The 22,920-nt window shown below is 44.7% G+C and overlaps 1 protein-coding gene across 1 annotated transcript in view; it reads right to left on the bottom strand.

Moving 5' to 3' along the window:
• Nucleotides 1-1,411: 1,411 nt before the first annotated feature.
• Nucleotides 1,412-22,920, bottom strand: part of LOC141075781 (alpha-2,8-sialyltransferase 8F-like) — a 34,713-nt gene continuing 13,204 nt past the window's right edge. Inside the window, exons 3-7 of the mRNA XM_073562927.1 lie at nt 9,589-9,675; nt 6,332-6,473; nt 4,979-5,091; nt 2,355-2,441; nt 1,412-1,874 (exon numbers count right to left, since the gene is read on the bottom strand). Of these exons, the coding sequence (XP_073419028.1) occupies nt 1,412-1,874; nt 2,355-2,441; nt 4,979-5,091; nt 6,332-6,473; nt 9,589-9,675 (892 nt within the window). The remainder of the gene's footprint in view (nt 1,875-2,354; nt 2,442-4,978; nt 5,092-6,331; nt 6,474-9,588; nt 9,676-22,920) is intronic.

Genomic DNA, 22,920 nt, shown 5'->3' with positions numbered 1-22,920 from the left:
TGATCCCTTGTCCATGCTGTTTTGGCTAGTGGACCTCCCGTGTCTCCACAGCAACTAATACTCTAAACTCTAACCTCTGCTCTTACACAAACACCCAACTATTAACCCAAACCCTAAACTCTACCCATTCCATAATACTAAATTACCACTGCAAATTCAATCCCCCACCTCGGATCTAAGTGTAAAAATTAACTACTATACTAAACCCTATCTTAACCTCTGATCTTTACTTACCACCCAGCTTTTAACCAATTTGCCTCTGTCCTGTTGGCCACCTTTTTCCTCAACACTAATGGTGTATCTAAATATTAAAAAATGAATAAACAAATACTTATACTGATCTAATGGCTCATCTGTACGGCCTCTGCACTCCTCACGTCACCCGTCCAATCCTCATCACATCCTCTGAACGCCTTTCATGCTAGGCCAGGACTTCTGTCTGGAATGAGGCCCAGGAGCATTCTGCGCATGCACGCACTTGGTTGTGCACGATTGTGACCTTTCGTGCACCAGAATCGTTCCTGGTCTCATCACAACTTAAAGTCTCAGTCTAACATGAGAGGTCCAAGGATTTCTGATAAGAGCTGCGGCGATCATAAAATGCAGCGAGAATCATATGGATGACGGTGAGGAGTGGACGGACTGGAGAAATGAGTTTTGAGAGGACAAATTTTTTTTAATTTTTTTACATCATATGTTTATTTTGCTCTGTGGTGTGAAAAGGCTTAAAATCAAAATAAGGAACAATAACTTCTCCGTGAGTCATATTTCCCAGGAAATCCATCAAATGGGCAAATTCGAATGTTGACTGATCTGCATATCTATCCTGATCCCTAACCTTTCCCCCAACCTCGGAGACGGAGTGTAATCATCCCATTCCTGACAATCTACAATGAACCAATTACAAATTGTAAATGTATGTAACTCATATGTGTACAATATCAGCAGGTGAACAATGGCAGATAAAAGGGAATGTTCAACAAATTATTCCTTAGGGATTGTGCAATCATATCTTTAAGGGACCTCACACCTACACAATAGAAGCCGATAATGCCAAGAGGCAGAATAAAGTGTGAAAAACTGTGCTCTGAAATGAAAAATACAAACTAGTGGTGTAATAATCTGCAGAAAATATCACTATGTACTGTATGTGTCAGGAGCTAAAGGGAAAAGAGTGATGTTCTGAATATCTCTAGAGTTCAGTGGTGTAATAATCTGCATAATATTGGTCAGGGTTTTATGGCTTTATACATAGTAGATTCTTATATTATACAATGTCCTTCATTATCATTATCCAGCTGAGCTATGAGGAGCACCGTGGATGACGGCGACGCTCCATTATCATCCAGCAAGCTCCATCTGGAGCTTTAGATCTTCAGCTTAGTAGAACCCTATGTGACTGTGAAGTTCCTCAGGAACATAGTCCAACTTTGAGATGTAATATGCCCTTCAAATGCATCTGAGTATAAAAATAAAATTCTTCAGGCATTGAATGGAAACCAGGTTTGGGCACCCTGTTGTCATAGTAGTGGTGAGGAATGTTGTCTCCTTCCAGATCTTCGGAAAATGGCCAAAACCCATAAAGAGTGATCTTCTTGCAGAGCTCGATAGCTGCACTGACCAGCATGAGCCCCGAAGACAAACGCTTTACCTTTAGCCCCTTCTTCCTCCAGTAAATTGAGATATTTTTTAGGTATTCTGGATGGAAAAAGATCACTTTGTTTGGCAAATCAAAGTCTTGTACCGTATGTAAAGCACGAAAAGAGACATCCATGTTATGCATGTATGAAAAGGCTGGTAACAGGATCATGGCTGAGTTATAGTCCTTCAAAAGGTCAATGAATGGTCTTCTTCTCTCATGGAGTTTATGAAACCTGGAAAGAAATACATAAAAAATGTTACAGTAAGTGAATATCAGTCCCTCCCGCCAAAGGATAACATGCCACCAATATAATGGAGACATGGATAAAAGTGACGTGAAATAGGGAAATAGCTTTTTATATGGCTTTGAATATTGGAATGTGATGAATTTATGGTTGTATCGGTCATCCGAGATGAAACGATTACAGAAAACGACACAGTCATAATAAGTAACTAAACATGGGCAGATGTCACAGACGGCATGACTTGGGGTCTAATATGTTCTGAGTATGCCTTCTTTTTGATTGATAGGAAGTAGGCAGAGGTAGAAGGGAGCCAGACCTTGGCCCTTGTAGATCTGGAGTTGATGCTGCCAATGGGCTCATATTTACCAAATAGATAAAAAATCTGAGAAATTATTTTGACAAGATCCTAGTCACCTTACTTCTGCACATCTCAACAAGATTGTCATTCCAAAAAAGTGTCCTTCTCACCTTTGAATTAAGATACTCGGATTTGCACTGACAATATTGGACTTGGTGCCGATGTCATCGGCTATGGTCATGGGTGGCAAATTAAACCTGTAACAGACGGAATGTACGAGTGAAGAGATGATCTGAATCGGGTCATGGATTGATTTACTAACAAAACGACAAGAGCTTCTTTAATTGTGGGAACATTATAAGAAGTCATCTGGTAAGAGAGAGATGTTGAGAAAGAGGCTGAAGATTGACCGATGGCAAGGACATGACACAAGGAAGTACTAGGACTCATAAGGACAAAAAAGCCTGAAAGGGGCTGTCCCAAAAAGACAGCCACTCCATATGGCTTAGTAGGGAAAGTGGACTTCATAAAAATGAGTCCCTACACTCAAGGCTACCTGCTGTTAGCGGAAACATTGAGCTACTATGACCAGTACGTCCTCTAGAGGACAATGCAACAATAATGCTACACTTCCACTGCGACAACCACTCACTGGGGGCGTTTTATAGTGTTCACTTGGTTGTCTCTTGGTTGCAGTTCATTTTCTTGTCTCATTAACATTACGCCTGTCTTTATGCCTTGTAATATCTTTTCCACACCCACTATTGACCTACTGCTATGAGTCAGACTAGAGCACTCGTGTAATGCTAGATACAGTGCCTTGCGAAGGTATTCGGCCCCCTGGAACTTTTCAACCTTTTCCCACATATCATGCTTGAAACATAAAGATGCCAAATGTAAATTTTTGGTGAAGAATCAACAACAAGTGGGACACAATTGTGAAGTTAAACGAAATTTATTAGTTATTTTAAGTTTTTGTGGAAATTCAAAAACTGAAAAGTGGGGCGTGCAATATTATTCAGCCCCTTTACCTTAATACTTTGTTGCGCCCCCTTTAGCTGCGATTACAGCTGCAGTCGCTTGGGGTATGTCTCTATCAGTTTTGTACATCGAGAGACTGAAATTCTCGCCCATTCTTCCTTGGCAAACAGCTCGTGCTCAGTGAGGTTGGATGGAGATCGTTTGTGAACAGCAGTTTTCTGCTCTTTCCACAGATTCTCGATTGGATTCAGGTCCGGACTGTGACTTGGCCATTCTAACACCTGGAGACGTTTATTTGTGAACCATTCCATTGCAGATTTTGCTTTATGTTTGGGATCATTGTCTTGTTGGAAGACAAATCTCCGTCCCAGTCTCAGGTCTTTTGCAGACTCCAACAGGTTTTCTTCAAGAATGGTCCTGTATTTGGCTCCATCCATCTTCCCATCAATTTTAGCCATCTTCCCTGTCCCTGCTGAAGAAAAGCAGGCACAAACCATGATGCTGCCACCACCATGTTTGACAGTGGGGATGGTGTGTTCAGGGTAATGAGTTGTGTTGCTTTTATGCCAAACATATCTTTTGGAATTGTTGCCAAAAAGTTCGATTTTGGTTTAATCTGACCAGAGCACCTTCTTCCACATGTTTGGTGTGTATCCCTGGTGGCTTGTTGAAAACTTTAAATGACACTTTTTATAGATATCCTTGAGAAATGTCTTTTTTTTGCCACTCTTCCATAAAGGCCAGATTTGTGCAGTGCACGACTGATTGTTGTCCTATGGACAGACTGTCCCACCTCAGCTGTAGATCTCTGCAGTTCACCCAGAGTGATCATGGGCCTCTTGGCTGCATCTCTGATCAGTTTTCTCCTTGTTTGAGATGAAAGTTTAGAGGGACGGCCGGGTCTTGGTAGATTTCCAGTGGTATGATATTCCTTCCATTTCAATATGATCGCTTGCACAATGCTCCTTGGGATGTTTAAAGTTTTGGAAATCATTTTGTATCCAAATCCGGCTTTAAACTTCTCCACAACAGTATCACGGACCTGCCTGTTGTGTTCCTTGGTCTTCATGATGCTCTCTGTGCTTCAAACAGAACCCTGAGAGTATCACAGAGCAGGTGCATTTATACGGAGACTAGATTACACACAGGTGGATTATATTTATCATCATTAGTCATTTAGGACAACATTGGATCATTCAGAGATCCACAATGAACTTCTGGAGTGAGTTTGCTGCACTGAAAGTAAAGTGGCCGAATAATATTGCACGCCCCACTTTTCAGTTTTTGAATTTAAAAAAAATTTCAAATAACCAATAAATTTCGTTCAACTTCACAATCGTGTCCCACTTGTTGTTGATTCTTCACCAAAAATTTACATTTGGTATCTTTATGTTTGAAGTTTGATATGTGGGAAAAGGTTAAAAAGTTCCAGGGGGCCAAATACTTTTGCAAGGCACTGTATCTAGCTGGTAGTGGCTTACAATGGCAAACTCAGCTGTTTGTCAGGGGTCTACAAGAGCTGGGTCATCATTGATCAGCCGATTGCCAGTGAGAAAGAAGTTGACTCTAATAACTTAACCTCTCTAAAAGGGATTGCACCAAACTGAACTAAACCTGCATTGAAGCTGCACCAGCATGCATTGAGCTGCTGAAGTCCACAGGGAATGACCCCAAATGTAGGAAATGTAGTATTGCAAGAAGCACTTTAACTAATTGCTCAGATCCAAACTTGGATGCCCATGTTGGAGTTTGGACGAGCAGAAACTACATTTCAGCCTATTAAGTAGAATACATACAATCATTACTTCGTCACCTGAACACATAATCGGTTTTGTCAATTTCGTCCCCACAAAAGCTGTTTTGCAAAATTCCTCCATTTCCAACGATGGCACAAGTATCTAAGGGTTTACTGGTGAATGGTGAAACCTGGAATAAAATGAGCAACCATACGTCAGTGTCATTATATCAAGAGCGGGGACGAGTACAAACTTCTCATGAGACCTTGGGAGTAAGTGACTTGTGTGTGATTTTCCCCAATCTCATCTGTATCTGAACTGATCTTATTGTCTCTGAACGGAAAAAAAATCTTAAGTTTTCCTTAGGTCTGGTGTTTTTGGTATGTTAAACATTTGATATTTTGGTTTCCAAGAGAAAAAGGTCGCACTCTGCGGGATAACGATGAATGTTTATTGACACTGAATTACATGTCACGTCGGAGATGTGAAGGACTGCATCTCCGACGTGACATGTAATTCAGTGTCAATAAACATTCATCATTATCCCGCAGAGTGCGACCTTTTTCTCTTGGAAACTACAATCGTCTTGCTACGAGGTCAAGCACCCGGGAGTCCTGGACATGAGCTCTCCACCTGCTGCCAGCCACGGACCTTAGCACGGTAACAGCGGTGCCGTCCGCTTTCTTGCATTGACTTCATTAAACATTTGATATGAATTCACCTATCACGGAATGAGCGTTCCTTCTTCTATATACATTTTCATGACTCATTAGGCTGCACTCCATCCTCCTTTGTATTCATGGATGAACTCAAATAAAAGAGAAAAAAAGCTAAATAACTTACTAAATGGGGTTCCCCCAGTATTTTTGTTAGGTCAGTGGGTTTACTTTCTGGTTAATCTATGATATAGCCCCATATAGTACCAACAATAAAGTCACTTCCAGCCCCTAGTCTCTTCGAGTTGCCACTGCACGCTGAAAACATTGGTTCCCATGACATATCCAGCTCCTCAGATTGTCTATGAATGAAGATACCTTGACTTGGAACCTGACCTAGAACATTGCTTCTAGTTACTGTCTTTGTCATGTTCTTTTGAATTTGTCGATCTGCAGGTATCACTGAACATTTTGTCTTTACTGATCCATCTTCTTTTTAATTCTTCATCTCATTGTCCAGTTTGTACATTCTAACCATTCTCATGGTGATGACTCTTCGCTTAGTTCTTGAGTTCTCTTCAGCTCCATAAGTTTCAAATGGCATAGTTGTTGCTACTTGGTGACTATTCTGTTCTCCGATCTTGAAATCTCTTGATCTCACGTCAGCCATGGCCATACTGGTTATGGTCCAGGGATCCACACTTCCAGTGAGAATCCTGTTAGTTGTGACCTGAGCTTTGACCAGGGGATTTACACATTTCCTCTGGGACTTACCTTTGGAAGCATTTGAAAGATTTTTTCATTGATAGTCACTTTCTTGGAGTTCGTCTCATATTTAATTTGGAATCCAAGCGGAGAGTTTTCCTGAGTGACTATCAACATGTGAGCCGCATCACAACAGCTTCCAAACTGCAGTCTATAAGTCAATTATAAAAAGAGAGAATTTAGAAAAACCTCCTAGATGAAAAAGTGGCCTAATGAGGAGTAATTACAAACCTCTCCACAAAATACAAAAAGACTATATGAAGGATGCAAACAGACAACTTATGGACACATGCTTCTACAGAAAATTGGTGTCAGATCCTACACAGGAATATTGCAAGGAACTAAACAAGTTGGTATCTTGTCTGCCTGACGAATCCATAAGAGCCGATGACCTGATACCAGATTGTCCAAGAACTGGGACATTCTACATGCTTTCCACAAATCTGGAAATCCAGGAAGATCAATTATTTCATGTGTGGGCACACTTACTGAGCAGGTATCTGGATGGGTAGAGGGTGTTCTTAAACAACTGGTAAAGGGTACACGCAGCTACATTCAGGACACAACTGACCTATTGAATAAACTAGCAGCAATAGGTCCTATAGCAGAAGGAACCATCCTGGCCACCATGGATGTGGAATCTTTGTACTCTAATATCCTACACCAGGATGGATTAAATGCCTGCATAGTCTTCATGTAAAACACCGGGTCTGATGCTGATTCTGTGGTGAAACTCACAAAATTCATCCTCACCCACAATTACTTTGAATTTGACAACAAGAGCTATCTACAGGAGACTGGCACAGCTATGGGAAGAAAAATGGCTCCACAGTATGCAAATCTTTTCATGACCAAGCTTGAAAGCGACTTTTTGTCCTCATGTCCCATCAAGCCAAGCCTCTGGCTTACTACCGCTACATTGATGATATTTTAATCATCTGGACCTAGTTTGTGCAACAGCTAAAGATGTTCCATGAACAGTTTAATCAATTTCATTCCACCATCAACTTAACACTCAGCCACTCCAACAACACTGAAATTAACTTTTTGGACACCATCATTAAGCTAAAGAACAATGAAATAGAGACATCCCTGTATCAGAAGCCAATCGACCGTCCAACATATCTTAAATGGGACAGCTTCCGTACAAAACACATAAAAAACTCCATTGTCTACAACCAAGCCATCAGATATAATCGTATATGTTCCAACCCCATGGATAGAGATGAACACCTTGGTCACTTCAGAAAGACCTTTTTGAATCAGGGCTACCACCCAAGAACAATTGAAAACCAAATTACAAGAGCCACCAGAATATCAAGGAATCACCTGCTAATTTCATGATCCAGGTCAGGGTTTGTTGCTTGATATTCTCTCCCCGGTCTGGTCGTGCAGGAGTTAACCTTCTCTGCTTTGTTTTGGGTTCTGTGGGGCTTTTTCAGTCTGCTGTGGCCTGTAGACCAATGTCAGTGATAGTTCATGCTCCCAGGCTAGAGCAGCAGACCTCTTGATACCGTGTTTTGTCCTCTGCCAGTGTACTCTGATCCGGTGACATCCCTTTCCTGCCACCCCGCTTGCCTTAGTGTTCGCTCTCTGTGCTTGGACCTCTTGGTATGTGACCTGGCTTGTCTTCTGACCTGTTTTGACTGTCTCTGTTATCTCTGCTCCCATCTGGTTCTGACTTCTGGCTTGTATTTGACTACATGCATTGCTGTGACCTCTGGTACTTTGTTCCCTCTAAGTTTCTGACTCAGCTCATCTGACCTTTATTTCACCAACAGGTGGCCCCTGTGCTTCTGCACAGTGGTGCTGCGCTGTGTGTGCAATCTCTCTTCCCTCACCAGGACCCCTTGGTGGAGGTTGCGCTGTACTGCACTGCAGCACCATTACACTACATTGCAAAGCTAAAGATGAAAACAACCGTGTGCCTCTAATAGTGACCTACAATCCAAATCTGGAGGTGCTAAGGGGAGCTGCACGGAAATTACAACCTTTACTACAAAAAGATGCCCGATTACAATCCATATTTCCAGACCCCCCACTGCTGTGTTTTAGGCAGCCCCCAAATCTAAGAAGCATCATTGTCATAAGCTCCCTGTCCTCCCCAACAGCTGAAGGAACATTTCCTTGCAACCAGAAAAAATGTAAAACCTGTCCATTTATAATGACCACGGGCAAGATAAAGATCCCCAACTCACATCAGGACTACAAGATCCCAGGTACTTTCAGCTGCATCACATCTAATGTGGTGTACTTAATTATTTGTACTAAATGTCCAACTGGGGGTCTGTATGTGGGGGAGACCAGGCAAAAAATGAGAATAAGGATGAATTCTAATCGTCACACAATAAGAGAAAAAATAATGGATCTAACTGTGGCCAAACATTTTTGTATCCCCGGTCATAGCATGATGGACATTAAATTACTTCTTTTAAGAGGAAATTTCAAATCTCGGAAAGACAGGAGGGTCTGAAAGTACAAACTCATGATGACCTTTGACACTCTCAATACTGGAATGAATGTGTCGCATGGATTTATGTCTTTTTACATCAATTAAGGAATTTGCCCCCAGACCTTATGGAGGCATCACAACACAGAACCCGACTATAAAACATTCACACTCCTTATCAATAAACTGGTCCAATATTTATGGCCACAACTGTTTATCCTTCTCCCATAATGATAAACTGCTACTTCAGGTCACTTGTCTTATCTATTGCATTCTTTCTTTCTGTGCTGTGTTGTGCATAAATATGTGAATCTTCAGAATTTGTATTAGTCTATGCCTGATGAAGAGACTTGAGTAGTCTCGAAAGCTGCAATGTGTCACCATCTTTTCAGTTAACCATTAAAAGGCATCAACCACTGAGGACTCTCAATTTTGAATATTTTCCTATCTACTGACTAACACGGTACAAAAAGATATATATTTTTCCTGTTCCACAAAATAGTCACTTATTGTACCCTTCTCTTGTCAGTCTAAGTGGGTTTGGTGTAGAAAACTCAATCTTTGCCCTGCATGAAGGAAAACCTACGTAGGTGCAAGGAGTGTGTATCTGTCTCCCGCAGCCAGGAGAATTGTGAATGCAGCTCTGGATTTGTCTGCAATGCAGCTCAATTAAACAGAAGATTTCAGCATACAATCAAAGAGCATGTGGATAAGCTGCAGTCTTGTACATGGAGGCGTCTACAGTAAATTATATTTTTGGATGATTTTTGTCTCATTGAATTGGCTTCAGAACTTTTTGATGCATTTGTGTCCTCACCTCAGCAGATCATGCTCTGTTTGGTTGTATTTCCAGGGACATTTCTGGAGGTCATTCATGTATTTCCTGAAGGTATTGGCTTTCATTCTGCAGAGAGATGAAACAAATATAACACGCAATTCTTTGGTGGTCACCATCCTTCACACTATATCAATGGCAGTGTTAAGATTAGCCTTTGCTATTGGCCTCTGTCCAGACTGATTATTAGGGTGATCTATTAATACATCCCTAAAATCTAAGTAATTCAGAATACAAAAAAACTAGCTTCATTTCAAATTATCATGTTTACTACATTCTAGTTGACACTCTTGGGTACAGCGATGGGCCCTTCTTGAGGCCAGTCAAGATGTAGAAGCACTGGTGATTACAGTTGAGCGAAACGGGTCGGTCAATTTCAAAAGTTGCCGACTTTCGCAAAAGTCGGGTTTCATGAAACGAAACCCGACCATAGCAAGAGGTCGGACATGAGGTCGGCGACCATGGCGTCAAAGTCGCGTTTCAAAAGATGCTTCCAGCACCCTTTTTCAGCCAATGATGGAGGACGCACACGGTGGGCAACGCGATGACATAGGCAGCGGTCACCACCATCTTTGAGAAGGGCATGCAAGTGATTGGCTTGCTTTGTGTGGCATCACAGGGGGCTATAAAAGGGCGTGCACGCCGACCGCCATCTTACTTCTGCCGATCTCAGAATAGGGAGAGGTGCTGCTACTGCTGATTCTGTAGGGAGAGCGTAAGGCAGGGAAGAAGATACAAAAAACTGCTTCTGCTGCTAGCGATTTTGCCTGTACAACACACCAGTTAGTGTGCAGTGCAAGGGGAGGCTATATTTTGGTGCATTCAGCTCTGTTGGTTGTTAGGCTGCCTTATAAGGCTACCTGATAGCTGCATTGCTGTTTTCACACTGCTGTGCAAACTGCTTTTTTAAAAGCAAAAATACTTTTCTTCCTCTTTTCTGCCCAGTTACCAAGCGTTCATTTTTCCACACTTTTGTGTGCAGCAGTCCTGCTCATTAGGCTGTCTGCTGCCATACTTGGGACTGAGAGCATAATTGTCAGCTTGCTAAAATCTCTAGGGAGATTCAAATTCTCCCCAGTCCTATATAGACATTTTATACACCATCCAATTTCAGCCTGTTATATTGAGGTATAATCTACACTGGGCCTGAGATAATAGTTCAGTGTCCTCAAGTCTGTAGGGAGATTCAAATTCTCCCCTATACTATATACACCATGTACCTTGCTTTACAGTACCATATTGCTCTTGGTATTTTGGGTACATTTTCCCAAAAATGAGGAAGTGTGTTGGAAGAGTCCGTGGAAGTGGGCGGGGGTTGCCAGCTGGTAATGATGGTGTTGGTGGTGGTGGTGGATCTGCTGGTAGTGGCAAAAGCACCATAGCACCTAATGCAGGAGGTGTTGAGCCTGCATCATCGTCTGGCTCCACAAGGCCTCGAAGGCTCCCTTTTCTGGAAGTAGGTAAACCGCTTTTAAAGCCGGAGCTTCTGGAACAAGTTTTGGCTTAAATTGCTGACACAGCCTCCAGCTCTATCGCCTCCTCTTCTGAACTTTCAAAAAATAAAAGCACTGAGTCGTCATTGGAGGCTCATGGTCAGGAACCACACCTTTCCTTGTGTCCTTCACCCCTACCAAAAGTAAAGGATGCGGCAGGCCACACTACAGATTACTCCATGGAGCTCTTTTTACATACCATGTCTGGGTTATCAAGTCAAATTGTGAATTACCCAGTCCAAGAAGAATCTGACATGGAATGCACTGATGCACAGCCACTGCTAGATTTATCTGCTGGTACATTCACTCAGAGCACTACATTGTCCTTGTAGTGTACTGAGCCAGAATCTTACCCTGATGAAACTCGGGTGCCCCTTCCTGCATACTATACCACCTTACATGGTGACACAGAGGAAGGTGCACATGACATTGAAGAGGAGGTGATGGATGACCCGTTGTTGACCCAGATTGGCATCCATTGGGGGAAGAGGGTGCCGCTGCCAATAGCTCAGAAGAGGAGGAGGAGCATCCGCAGCAGGCATCGACATAGCTGTTATCTGGCAGGCCCGGAGCAGTCCAAAAACGGGCTACAAAAACCAAAAGAGTTGCAGGACAGCTTGGCCAGACGGTCAAATTAGCACAGCGTGCAAGGCCTCAAAATGTCTTCCATAGTAGGAAGAGTGCAGTGTGGCACTTTTTTTGAACAAAATCCTAATGATCAGGCAAAGGTTATCTGTAAGAAGTGCGCAAAGACGTTTAGCCGAGGGAAAAATCTGCGAAATTTGAATACCAGTTGCATGCTTAGACATTTAACCACCATGTACTTGCAAGCGTGGTACGGACTACCAAACCTCACGTACCACATGTGCAACTGCTCCCAATGAAGGTAGTCAGCAACGCTACATCGTTTCCCCCACTGTAAGCCCACCAGTTAGCACACTACCAGCAGCAAATGTTGAGGTGTCGTCGCAAGGCCAAAGCAGTCAGGGAATCACAATGTTATTACTACGAAAGACTGAATCTAGGCCATCAGAAAGAACACCAACGCCATCACCATCATCAACCCTCTCTCAGTCCGCCATGTCCAACGCTAGTTCCACCATATGCAGCTCTCAAGTCCAGCTCGCCCTACCAGAGACTATGAGTAGGACAAGAAAGTACTCATCCTCTCATCTGCGTACACTGGGTTTGAACGCCCACATTACCAAACTAATCTCATTAGAGATGATGCCCTACCGGTTAGTTGAAAGCGAAGTGAACTCATGGCCTACGCAGTACCACGCTATGACCTACCCAGTCGGCACTTCTTTTCTCGCAAAGCCTTCCCAGCCCTCCGCCTTCATGTGAAAGACCAAATTTTCCATGCACTCAAGCAATCAGTGAGTGGAAATGTGCACCTCACAACAGATGCATATTCCAGTAGGCATGGTGTTATGAATGAGTCACTGGAGGAGGAAAAAACAAAAATGCAAGCTAAGTTCAGTAAACCGGAGAGGTTGGTAGCTAGCGGATTGCAGTCCCCTGATCCTATTCACAACAACTAACAGTAGCCGTGGGGTGTTCCTACGGTGGTCCTAGACACCTCATTCACAGCCGGAGAACTAAATAAACCTAAAGAAAGAAAGGGGAAATCTAAACTGCCCCAGAGCAGACCCCAAAGCAATAGACAGCCCCCAACATGTATTGATGGTGAAAACAGATGAAAACACAAACACAGACAGAAAGACAGGCTGAGCAAACGATGGGGCCCTCACTAACTAGATAGGACAGGAAAGAAAAGCAACAGTCTGCAATCACGCAAAAACCCTGCCAAAAAATAATGTCCAACACGTCTGATAGAAAAAGCCCTGAAGTCACTAGACTTCAAAATCACTATATCAGCACTCAAGTATATTCTGAAAACAGAGCAAAGAGATCAACTGATCAGAGACAAAAATGGAGTTCAGCCAGTCCCTACCAGGGCTGGCTGAACACAAACACTTAAATAAACCAGACAAAATCTCATGGAACAATAGCAGAGCAAAAACTTAGCTTTAGTAGACAGGACCAAACTGGAGGCCAGAGCTCAGAGCAGAGAGGATCACCAGCAACCCAGCAGGGCGTCGGCGGCCTTATATCCACTCAGAGATTCCGGATGTCCAATCACACTCCACCTGTTCAGATGACAGGTTTTTCCCATCCAAATCAATTTCACTACCTCCTTTCACCAGCAGAGGGAGTTCATCGGACATCAAAGGTGAAGGAGAAAATGAGCTCATAACAGCATGGCCAGGGCCGTTACATGTCCATCACTGCGCACTTGGTTAATGTTTTGGATGCAGGGTCCACAGGGGACAGCGGCGGTGGGACAGTGCTGCCTAGCCCACGGTATAGGAAACAGTTGGCTGTAGGCGTTCGACCCTCCTCCTCCAGAAGCGAAAGCTCTCCACAAAGCACAGTCGCACGAGCACTCCATCCGCAGCTGCCAGTGTTGCACACTCGGTGTCCCACTATCGAACAGCTAGTGGTAAGCTTCAGCGGGCTGTGTTGAAGATGATGTATTTGGGCGACAACAGACACACCACGGAGGTACTGGCCGACTACTTGCAGCGTCAAACTGAGTCATGGCTGGGCAGTCAACATCTTGAGGCAGGCAAGGTAGTGATAATGGCCGGAATTTTGTGGCAGCCATAGCCCTTTCAAAACTCCAACACATAGCTTGTCTGGCTCACACCTTGAACCTGGTGGTGCAGTGCTTCCTCAATAATTATCCGGAGTTAACAGGCCTGCTCCAGAAGGTCCGAAGACTGTGCTCGCACATCCGCCAGTCGCCTGTACACTCCAGTTGTATGCAGAAGCTGCAGCGATTGCTCCAACTTCCCAAGCACCGCCTAATTATAGACGTTGCAACAAGGTGGATCTCCACCCTGCACATGGTTGAGAGGCTGTGCGAACAGAGGCAGGCCGTAATGCATTTGTGGGAGGATACACGGCCAGGCACTTTGAGGGCAGACATCGGGTTGTCGGGTGTGCAGTGGTCGAAGCTGAAAGACCTCTGTAAAGTCCTCCAGTGTTTTGAGGAATCACATGACTGGTAAGCGCAGATGACGCCATCATAAGCATTAGCATCCCACTTATGCGTCTGCTCATGCAAACTTTGATGCACATTAAGGAGCAGGCGTCTGCAGCCGAGGAGGATGAGGAACAGGAGGAGGGAAGCCTTGATGACAGTCAGCCATTGTCTACTCCGGAACCTCTCCTGGACGAGGTGGAGGAAGAAGAGGAAGAGGAGGGGGAGGATGATGATGGGGATGATTATTTAGGGGAGGATGCTTCTCGTGGGTCAAGAGAAAATGTTGGCGTGGCAAAGTCTGGTACAGGCTTTGTGTGTGACTGGATTTGCCAGAAAGTGCTCCTCCACCCAGCACTCGCAGTGCATCATTGACACCTGGAACATTGGCCCACATCTCAGATTATGCCTTGCAGATCCTAAAAAGGGACCCCCGCATTGCCAAAATGATGAACGATGACGACTACTGGTTGGCCACGCTATGAAGGCAAATTCCAAAACATCATGCCACAGGAGAACCTTGGCCTAATATTGGCTAACAAACAAACAACTCTGGTAAACCATTTGTTTGAGGCATTCCCAGCACACAGCAGCGGTGATGGTTCTCCAACGAGCCGTAGGGGGCAACATGGAAGATGTGTTCGTGGTGCACACATCAGAAGTGGCGTTGGAGACAGGGGTTTCATGACCATGTTGTGGACTGAATTTTCAAGTCCCGCTCACACGACTGGTAATACTGCATCGATTGAAAGTGACAGGAGACAGCAGTTGTCAACTATGGTTACACTCTACTTCTCGTCCCATATCAATGTTCTCCCTCACAGATCATTCCCCTTTGACTATTGGGCCTCTAAACTGGATGCCAGGCCTGAATTGGCACAATATGCCTTACAGGAGCTCACTTGCCCTGCTGCTAGTGTGCTATCGGAAAGAGTCTTCAGTGCTGCTGGCTCAATCCTGACAGAAAAAAGGACCTGTCTGTAGACCCAAAATGTTGATGATCTAACCTTCATTAAAATGAACCATGCATAGGTTTCAAAGGATTTTGTCCCACCTTCCCCTGATGACACATAGGTTGCCAGAAAAATGGGTCGCTTTTATCCGCCTCTTCCTCGGACTTCTCCAATTCCTCCATTTGCAGCTGCTGAATGTCCAACATCAACATATGCCATTTTTTAAACCTCCCTAACTGGGGTGCCTCCCCCCCCCATGGCTGGGGTCACCACGTAGCGCACGCAACCGTGCAAGTGCCATTGCCCTGGACAGGTGGGTGTGCCGACTCTTGGGCGCCGGCACTGACACAGGGTCCCTCATAGTGCAATCAAGTGTCTCTGACGGTGGGGGTGCACACCCGCCATCAGACACACCGGCGTACTATGAGGGGCCCAGTGCCAGTACTGACGCCCACGAGTGGGCCCCCTTTGCTTGGGCAGGGCCCCAGCATTTGCAATATTTACCTCTCCCTGCTCCTCCGCTGTGTAGTCTGGGCTGTCAAATCCTTCCCTGGGACTGCCACTACAAATTTGGTGAACTGATAGATGATGGTTAAGATGTAGCTATGCCCTGTCCTGCTGGCCGGGCTCTAGCTTCAGATGATCAATGGCTTCCATTTCTTATGGACGTCGACTCACAATGAGATGCAGTGGTGGTTTATCATCAGCTTTCACAGTTTTCCTACTCACAGACGTGTGACATTCCTGCCCACATTTTTAAATGTGCCCGCTCATGCCAATCCAATAGAATCGCCTACAGCCTGTGGCTTCTGTCTTTTGCACTCCAAAGTTACCTGACAGATCATGATAGGCAGTGAGGACCATGTCTACATCTCTCCCTGTGATCAAAATTTGATGGAGATGAGTAACGGTGAAGGGATCCACGGTACTGCGATACAGCAACCCTTTCTTCACAAAGAACTGTTTTCGCTGTCTCCACACACAAAGTAATTGAGGGTCAGCAACGCCTCTGAGAATTCTCCCGGGAGTTTTTCCCCTGATTAGTAATTCCTAAATTTCTGCAATCACTCGACTTTATGTCTGTACTTTTATCCATCTCGTTTCCTCTGGCGGAGAGTCTGGACTGTCTTACTGAGACAGAAATATATATGAAGATTTAAAAATACCCCAACAGTGTATACTGGTGTACGCTTCAAAAACATTTCCTTTTTTCTACTTTTTAGATTGTTGTCTAATCCATACTGAGGCTGTGAGTGTCTTTGTCGGACGCCGGAAATAAACACGGAGATTTTAAATGTTTAAACTATGCTATATATACCTGTTATCCAGTGATACTGTACCCTTTATCAACTTTCTGCAATCTTGTCGAATCCATACTGTGTCTGAGACCATCTGAGTCTGCCTCCTGGTTACAGATGAGTGGTGTTTGAGTGGAACTGTTGGCCAAGTTCAAATTCTAGCTGTTTTGGGCGGTGTTAGATCCGTTCGTCGAACTACAACACTTTGATTAAAATTCGGCTGTTCGAGTTTCCGTTCGAGAACGTTTCGTTAAACAAAAGCATATCTTTTTTTTCACGTTAATAATGGTTTTCAATGATAATAGACAGTTTTAGGGCATAGTAGCGGTGTCTGGTAGCCAGCAGTGTAGTACACCTGTGAAGGAGCTACACCGTGTGTTTCTAATAATTTTTTACCGCATATTGTTCTGAAAATCCTTTTGGGCCTAGTAACTGTGTCTGCTACTCAGAAGAGGAGCCCACCAGTGAACCGAGCTATGCCGCCTGTTTATGAAAGAACCAGTTTTTGACTGCATTTACACCACTTAATACTTTGGGCCTAGCAAAATATTCAGAATTGAGAGTCCTCAGTGGTTGATACCTTTTAATGGCTAACTGAAAAGATGGTAACACATTGCAAGCTTTCAAGACTACTCAGGTCTCTTCATCAGGCTTGACTAATACAAAATCTGAAGAGTGCCATTGCCCTGGACAGGTGGGTGGGCCGACTCTTGGGCGCCGGCACTGACACAGGGTCCCTCATAGTGCAATCAAGTGTCTCTGACGGCCTGATGAAGAGACCTTAGTAGTCTCGAAAGCTTGCAATTTATTACCATCTTTTCAGTTAGCCATTAAAAGGTAACAACCACTGAGGACTCTCAATTCTGAATATTTTTCTATCTACTGGCTAACACGGTACAAAGATATACATCTTTACTTTGGGCCTAGTAACTGTGTATGCTACTCAGCAGAGTTGGCCACCCGTGAACCAAGCTATGCCGCCTGTTTATGTATAAAGAAAAGGGGGAGACAGGGCGCTTCCAATGCGTAGGTCTGTATGGAAAGTAGATGAGTGCACAGCAAGTGTTAGGCTCCACTGATAGGGTTGTGAGAGTCACAACACCTATAATTGCATAAAACAACTGCAGCAGTCTGCACGAGGTCCAAGGACTTGGTACAAAGAGAAGGCTGGTAGTGCAATAAGAGACTGCGCTGCTGTGGTAGAATTCAAGATATCTTTAATGGCATTAAAGATATCTTGAATTCTACCACAGCAGCGCAGTCTCTTATTGCACTACCAGCCTTCTCTTTGTGCCTGTTTATGTATGTAAGAACTGTGTGCTACTCAGCTGAGGAGCCCAGCTGTTAAGCAATCTACAGCACCTGTGGTTTGGACACTTAATTTTTTCACATTCTTTCTAGAATGCCGTTTAGGCCTAATTCCGGAATTACAGTTGACCTGTACTTACTGGGAAATGCTTGTTGGCGGGGAAGAATTGTAATCCCAGATCCCCATCATTAACGGGGTTCAGCGAGTTATCCGCACCTGTAAGTGATACACGCTGGTCCTTTCATTGTAGCACGCGTGCAGCCCCGGACATGTAAGGGCATGACAGACCTGTTATTGGCCGATCTCGCGTGCCAGAGCCTCGCGTGTCCCTCTAGTAAGCTGGACGCGGACCGCGGAGGCATGCCTGAGTCTCGTTCGTTAACGGAATTAAGCTTGCAATCTGTGCAGCTTTTTTGTGGATGGCATGGTTGAGGTTGCCTGTGTTGAGTCCAATTAAGCCGCAGACTCCACTCCTGGTGGTGCCCTTCTGGACATTCCTTTAAGGTTAAGCTTTGCAACCATACTGCCCCGGAAACCAAACACTTTTCCTGACAGTGACATTCTAGTCAAAGAGCGCGATGACATCACATCTGTACTCCCTCTGCCTAAACAGTCCAAGTGCAGAGAGATGGAAGATGGGGACAACGAGGAGTCCAGCATAAAGGGATTCCTTAGCGAGGAGACTTATTTAATTGTTTTAAAGGTTGGGAGCAATTTTTGGGGAGCACGATACACTGGAGAATGATATCTGGGGCCCACCATACACTGGAGCATTCCAAAGGTGGACATCAGTCACTGGAGCAGCATTTACAGGGCCCATTATACACTGGAGCATTAGAATTGGGGCCCATTATATATAGAGCATTATTTGGGCCCATAAGACACTGGAGCTTCATCCATGGGGACCAACATATACTGTAACATTATGTAGAGCTCATCATATACTGTTTCAAACATTATATGGGACCAATGATTCTGTATGGAGAAATACAGTCATGGCAAAAAGTATTGACACCCCTGCAGTTCTGTCAGATAATACTTAGTTTCTTCCTGAAAATGATTGCAAACACAAATTCTTTGGTATTATTATCTTCATTTAATTTGTCTTAAATGAAAAAACACAAAAAGAATTGTCCTAAAGCCAAATTGGATATAATTCCACACCTAACATAAAAAAGAGGGTGGACAAAAGTATTGGCACTGTGCGGAAAATCATGTGATGCTTCTCTAATTTGTGTAATTAACAGCACTTGTAACTTACCTGTGGCACCTAACAGGTGTTGGCAATAACTAAATCACACTTGCAGCCAGTTGACATGGATTAAAGTTGACTCCACCTCTGTCCTGTGTCCTTGTGTGTACCACATTGAGCATGGAGAAAAGAAAGAAGACCAAAGAACTGTCTGAGGACTTGAGAAACCAAATTGTGAGGAAGAATGAGCAATCTCAAGGCTACAAGTCCATCTCCAAAGACCTGAATGTTCCTGTGTCTACCGTGCGCAGTGTCATCAAAAAGCTTAAAGCCCATGGCACTGTGGCTAACCTCCCTAGATGTGGCCGGAAAAGAAAAATTGACAAGAGATTTCAACGCAAGATTGTGCGGATGTTGGATAAAGAACCTCCACTAACATCCAAACAAGTTCAAGCTGCCCTGCAGTCCGAGGGTACAACGGTGTCAACCCGTACTATCCGTCAGCATCTGAATGAAAAGGGACTGTATGGTAGGAGACCCAGGAAGACTCCACTTCTTACCCCGAGACATAAAAAAGCCAGGCTGGAGTTTGCCAAAACTTACCTGAAAAAGCCTAAAACATTTTGGAAGAATGTTCTTTGGTCAGATGAGACAAAAGTAGAGCTTTTAGGGCAAAAGCATCAACATAGAGTTTACAGGAGAAAAAAGAGGCATTCAAAGAAAAGTACACGGTCCATACAGTCAAACATGGCGGAGGTTCCCTGATGTTTTGGGGTTGCTTTGCTGCCTCTGGCACTGGACTGCTTGACCGTGTGCATGGTTACCGGAAGCGGTTGGTCGAAGTTATTTTGGCTAAAGGTTGTGCAACCAAGTATTAGGCTGAGGGTGCCAATACTTTTGTCCGGCCCATTTTTGGAGTTTTGTGTGAAATGATCAATGTTTTGCTTTTTGCTTCACTCTCTTTTGTGTTTTTTCATTTAAGACAAATTAAATGAAGATAATAATACCAAAGAATTTGTGTTTGCAATCATTTTCAGGAAGAAACTGAATATTATCTGACAGAATTGCAGGGGTGTCAATACTTTTGGCCATGACTGTATATGGGCCTCATTATTCTGTATAGCGCACTATGCGGTGGCCATAATACTGTATGGAGTAATATACTGTCCGTTTTTGGAGCTATTGGAGAATTTAAAATGGATATCAATCATGTGATGTAAGAATTGAATTCATTGTACTATACCGCTATTTCTCTGCCGTATCAAAGGATCATGAATTGTGTCATGTGTTAAAGGAGCCCAGTGACACTCTTTGGCCCTGGGCCCACGAATATCTGGAGCCAGCCCTACCCCCCCACTACTTTAGCCAAATAACCCCCAGTTTTCAATGGCTAACTATTATTATAAAGTAAATTAAGGTTGACAAGCTTAAGGAATAGGAATTGATGTTTTTGGCATTAAAATGGGCACTGTAGGTGTGTTTCCTGTCCTCCACTCACTGCCGACTTTTCGTCCCCATTGACTTACATTGGGTTTCGTGTTTCAGTCGGACTTCTACTTTTCACAATAATCGGCCGATTTCGTTCGATCAATCTTTTGCGAAAGTCGGTTTTCGTGAAACCTGACTCGACCTGAAAAAAGGCAAAGTCACTCATCTCTAGTGGCGACCCCAAGCTCTGTAGGGGGTTGGGTTCTTAAATCAATGTATCTTCCATTTTGAATGGTTGGACCTTATCTCGCTGGCCACCCGCATTGACCTGTGCTTCCAGGAGCGCGCCCTGTAGTCAGCGAGAGACAGGAAACCCACTAGACCGGCCTCCCTTTCCAACCAGTCCGCTAATCCCCATCCTGCTGGGTCCTCTTCACCCCCTCTGTTGAACCCATGCAGGTGGATCGCCTCAATTTGGCTGAGTTGCGTCGGCGGGAGAGACGGGCACAAGGCCTATGCCTCTATTGCGGAGGTTCGTCGCATTTTGTGCGCACCTGTTCTGAGAGACCGGGAAACTTCTCCACCTAGGTCAGGTAAGAGAGGCCTCCCTAGGTGCTAATGATTCCTCTCAACCTCTTACTATATCTGTTCTTGTGGTTTCAGGGCAGAGACGTGGGTCCGAGGTGGCCTACGTGGACTCGGGCTCGGCAGGTAACTTCATCCGGCGTGAAGAGGTGGACAAGTACCAAATTCCCATGGTTACCCTATGTAATCCTCACCTGATTGCTGCAGTGGATGGCAGACCACTACAGGAGACCGTCACCTTGGTCACTGAGGAAGTGGAGTCGCAAGTCGGAGCCTTACATCGAGAGAAGATAGCGTTTTACGTTTTGCCAAAACTCTCCCATGCGATTCTACTCGGTCTCCCCTGGTTAAGGACACATCAACCTTTCCTCAACTGGTCTTCGGGGGAGGTACTCCACTGGGAGCACTCGTGCCAAGCTTGCTGCCTGACTCCTGTCCGTCTTGCTGCCGCTCCCCGGCCACCCCCTGACCTTGCTGGTCTTCCTTCAGACTACAGTTCCTATGCAGACGTCTTTGATAAGAGGGAAGCGGAGGTTCCTCCTCCACACTGGCCTTTTGACTGCCCAATTGAACTAATCCCTGATTCAACCCCCCAAGGGGCAGAATCTACCCTCTGTCTCCGGCAGAGACCTTAGCCATGTCCAAGTACGTGCGGGAGAACCTCGCCAAAGGCAAAGGCTTTATACGGAAATCCTCTTCGCCCTCGGGAGCCGGGTTTTTCTTCGTCAAGAAAAAGGATGGATCTCTACGGCCTTGCATTGACTATAAAGGGCTTGAATGAGATTACCATCAAGAACAGGTTTCCTCTTCCACTCATCCCGGAGTTGTTTGACCGTCTCAGAGGGGCCCGGGTCTTCTCCAAGTTAAATCTTAGGGGAGCCTATAATCTGATCCGTATTCACGCAGGTGACAAGTGGAAGACTGCTTTCAACACTCTAGACGGCCATTACGAGTACCTGGTCATGCCCTTTTGTCTCTGTAATGCTCCTGCGGTGTTTCAAGAGTTTGTCAACGAGATCTTTCAGGACCTCTTGTACTCCTGTGTGGTCGTGTACTTGGAAGACATCCTCGTCTTCTCACCGGATCTCTCATCCCACAGAAAGAGTGTTCGCCTGGTGTTACAGCGTCTTAGGGAGAATCGCTTATATGCTAAGATAGAGAAATGTCTCTTTGAACAAACCTCTCTGCCGTTTCTGGGTTACATTATTTCCGATGCTGGATTAAGGATGGATCCCGAGAAACTGACTGTCATCCTCAAGTGGCCTTGTCCCATTGGAGTAAGAGCAATACAACGGTTTCTCAGATTTGCCAATTATTACAGGCAATTTATTCCTCACTTTTCCACAGTAACCAAACCTATTTCCGCTATCAACCGAAAGGGGACAACTCTCAATTCTTGGACTACGGAGGCGGAGGAGGCCTTTCAGACTCTAAAACTCTTTCTCCATGGCCCTGGTGTTGCACCGTCCCGAAAGCAACCAACCCTTTTTGCTTGAGGTGGACACTTCCTCAATGGGTGCCTGGGCAGTACTATCCCAGAGATCTGCCTCCGGTCGTCTGCATCCTTGTGGCTTTTTTTTCAAAGGCTTTCTCTCCATCCGAGTGCAAGTACTCAATCGGCGACTGTGAACTATTGGCCATTAAATTGGCCCTGGAAGAAAGGCGTCATGTCCTGCAGGGGCTGTCCATCCCTTTGTAATCTTCTCTGACCACAAAAACTTGGCCTATCTCCAGTCTTCCCAGAGACTCAATCCTCGTCAGGCCAGATGGTCCTTATTTTTTGCCCTATTTGATTTTGAGCTCCGTTTTCGTCCCAGCAGCAAGAACACCAAAGCCGACACCCTATCCAAGGTCTTCCTGCCAATTGAGACAGTGGAGGAACCTTCGCACATTATTGAGCCCACTAGAATCATCACTGTGGCTCCGGTGAACTGGCTTTCTCTACCCTTGTGCCAGGAAATCTCAAGAGAAAGGTCCTTCTGTGGGGTCACTCCTCCAGACTGACGG

Source organism: Dendrobates tinctorius, unplaced genomic scaffold (genome assembly GCF_039654945.1).
Source record: "Dendrobates tinctorius isolate UK_male_01 unplaced genomic scaffold, ASM3965494v1 ptg000371l, whole genome shotgun sequence".
NCBI lineage: Eukaryota > Metazoa > Chordata > Amphibia > Anura > Dendrobatidae > Dendrobates > Dendrobates tinctorius.
Note: the sequence above shows the minus strand (reverse complement) of the source record. Positions and strands in the feature narration are given on the sequence as shown.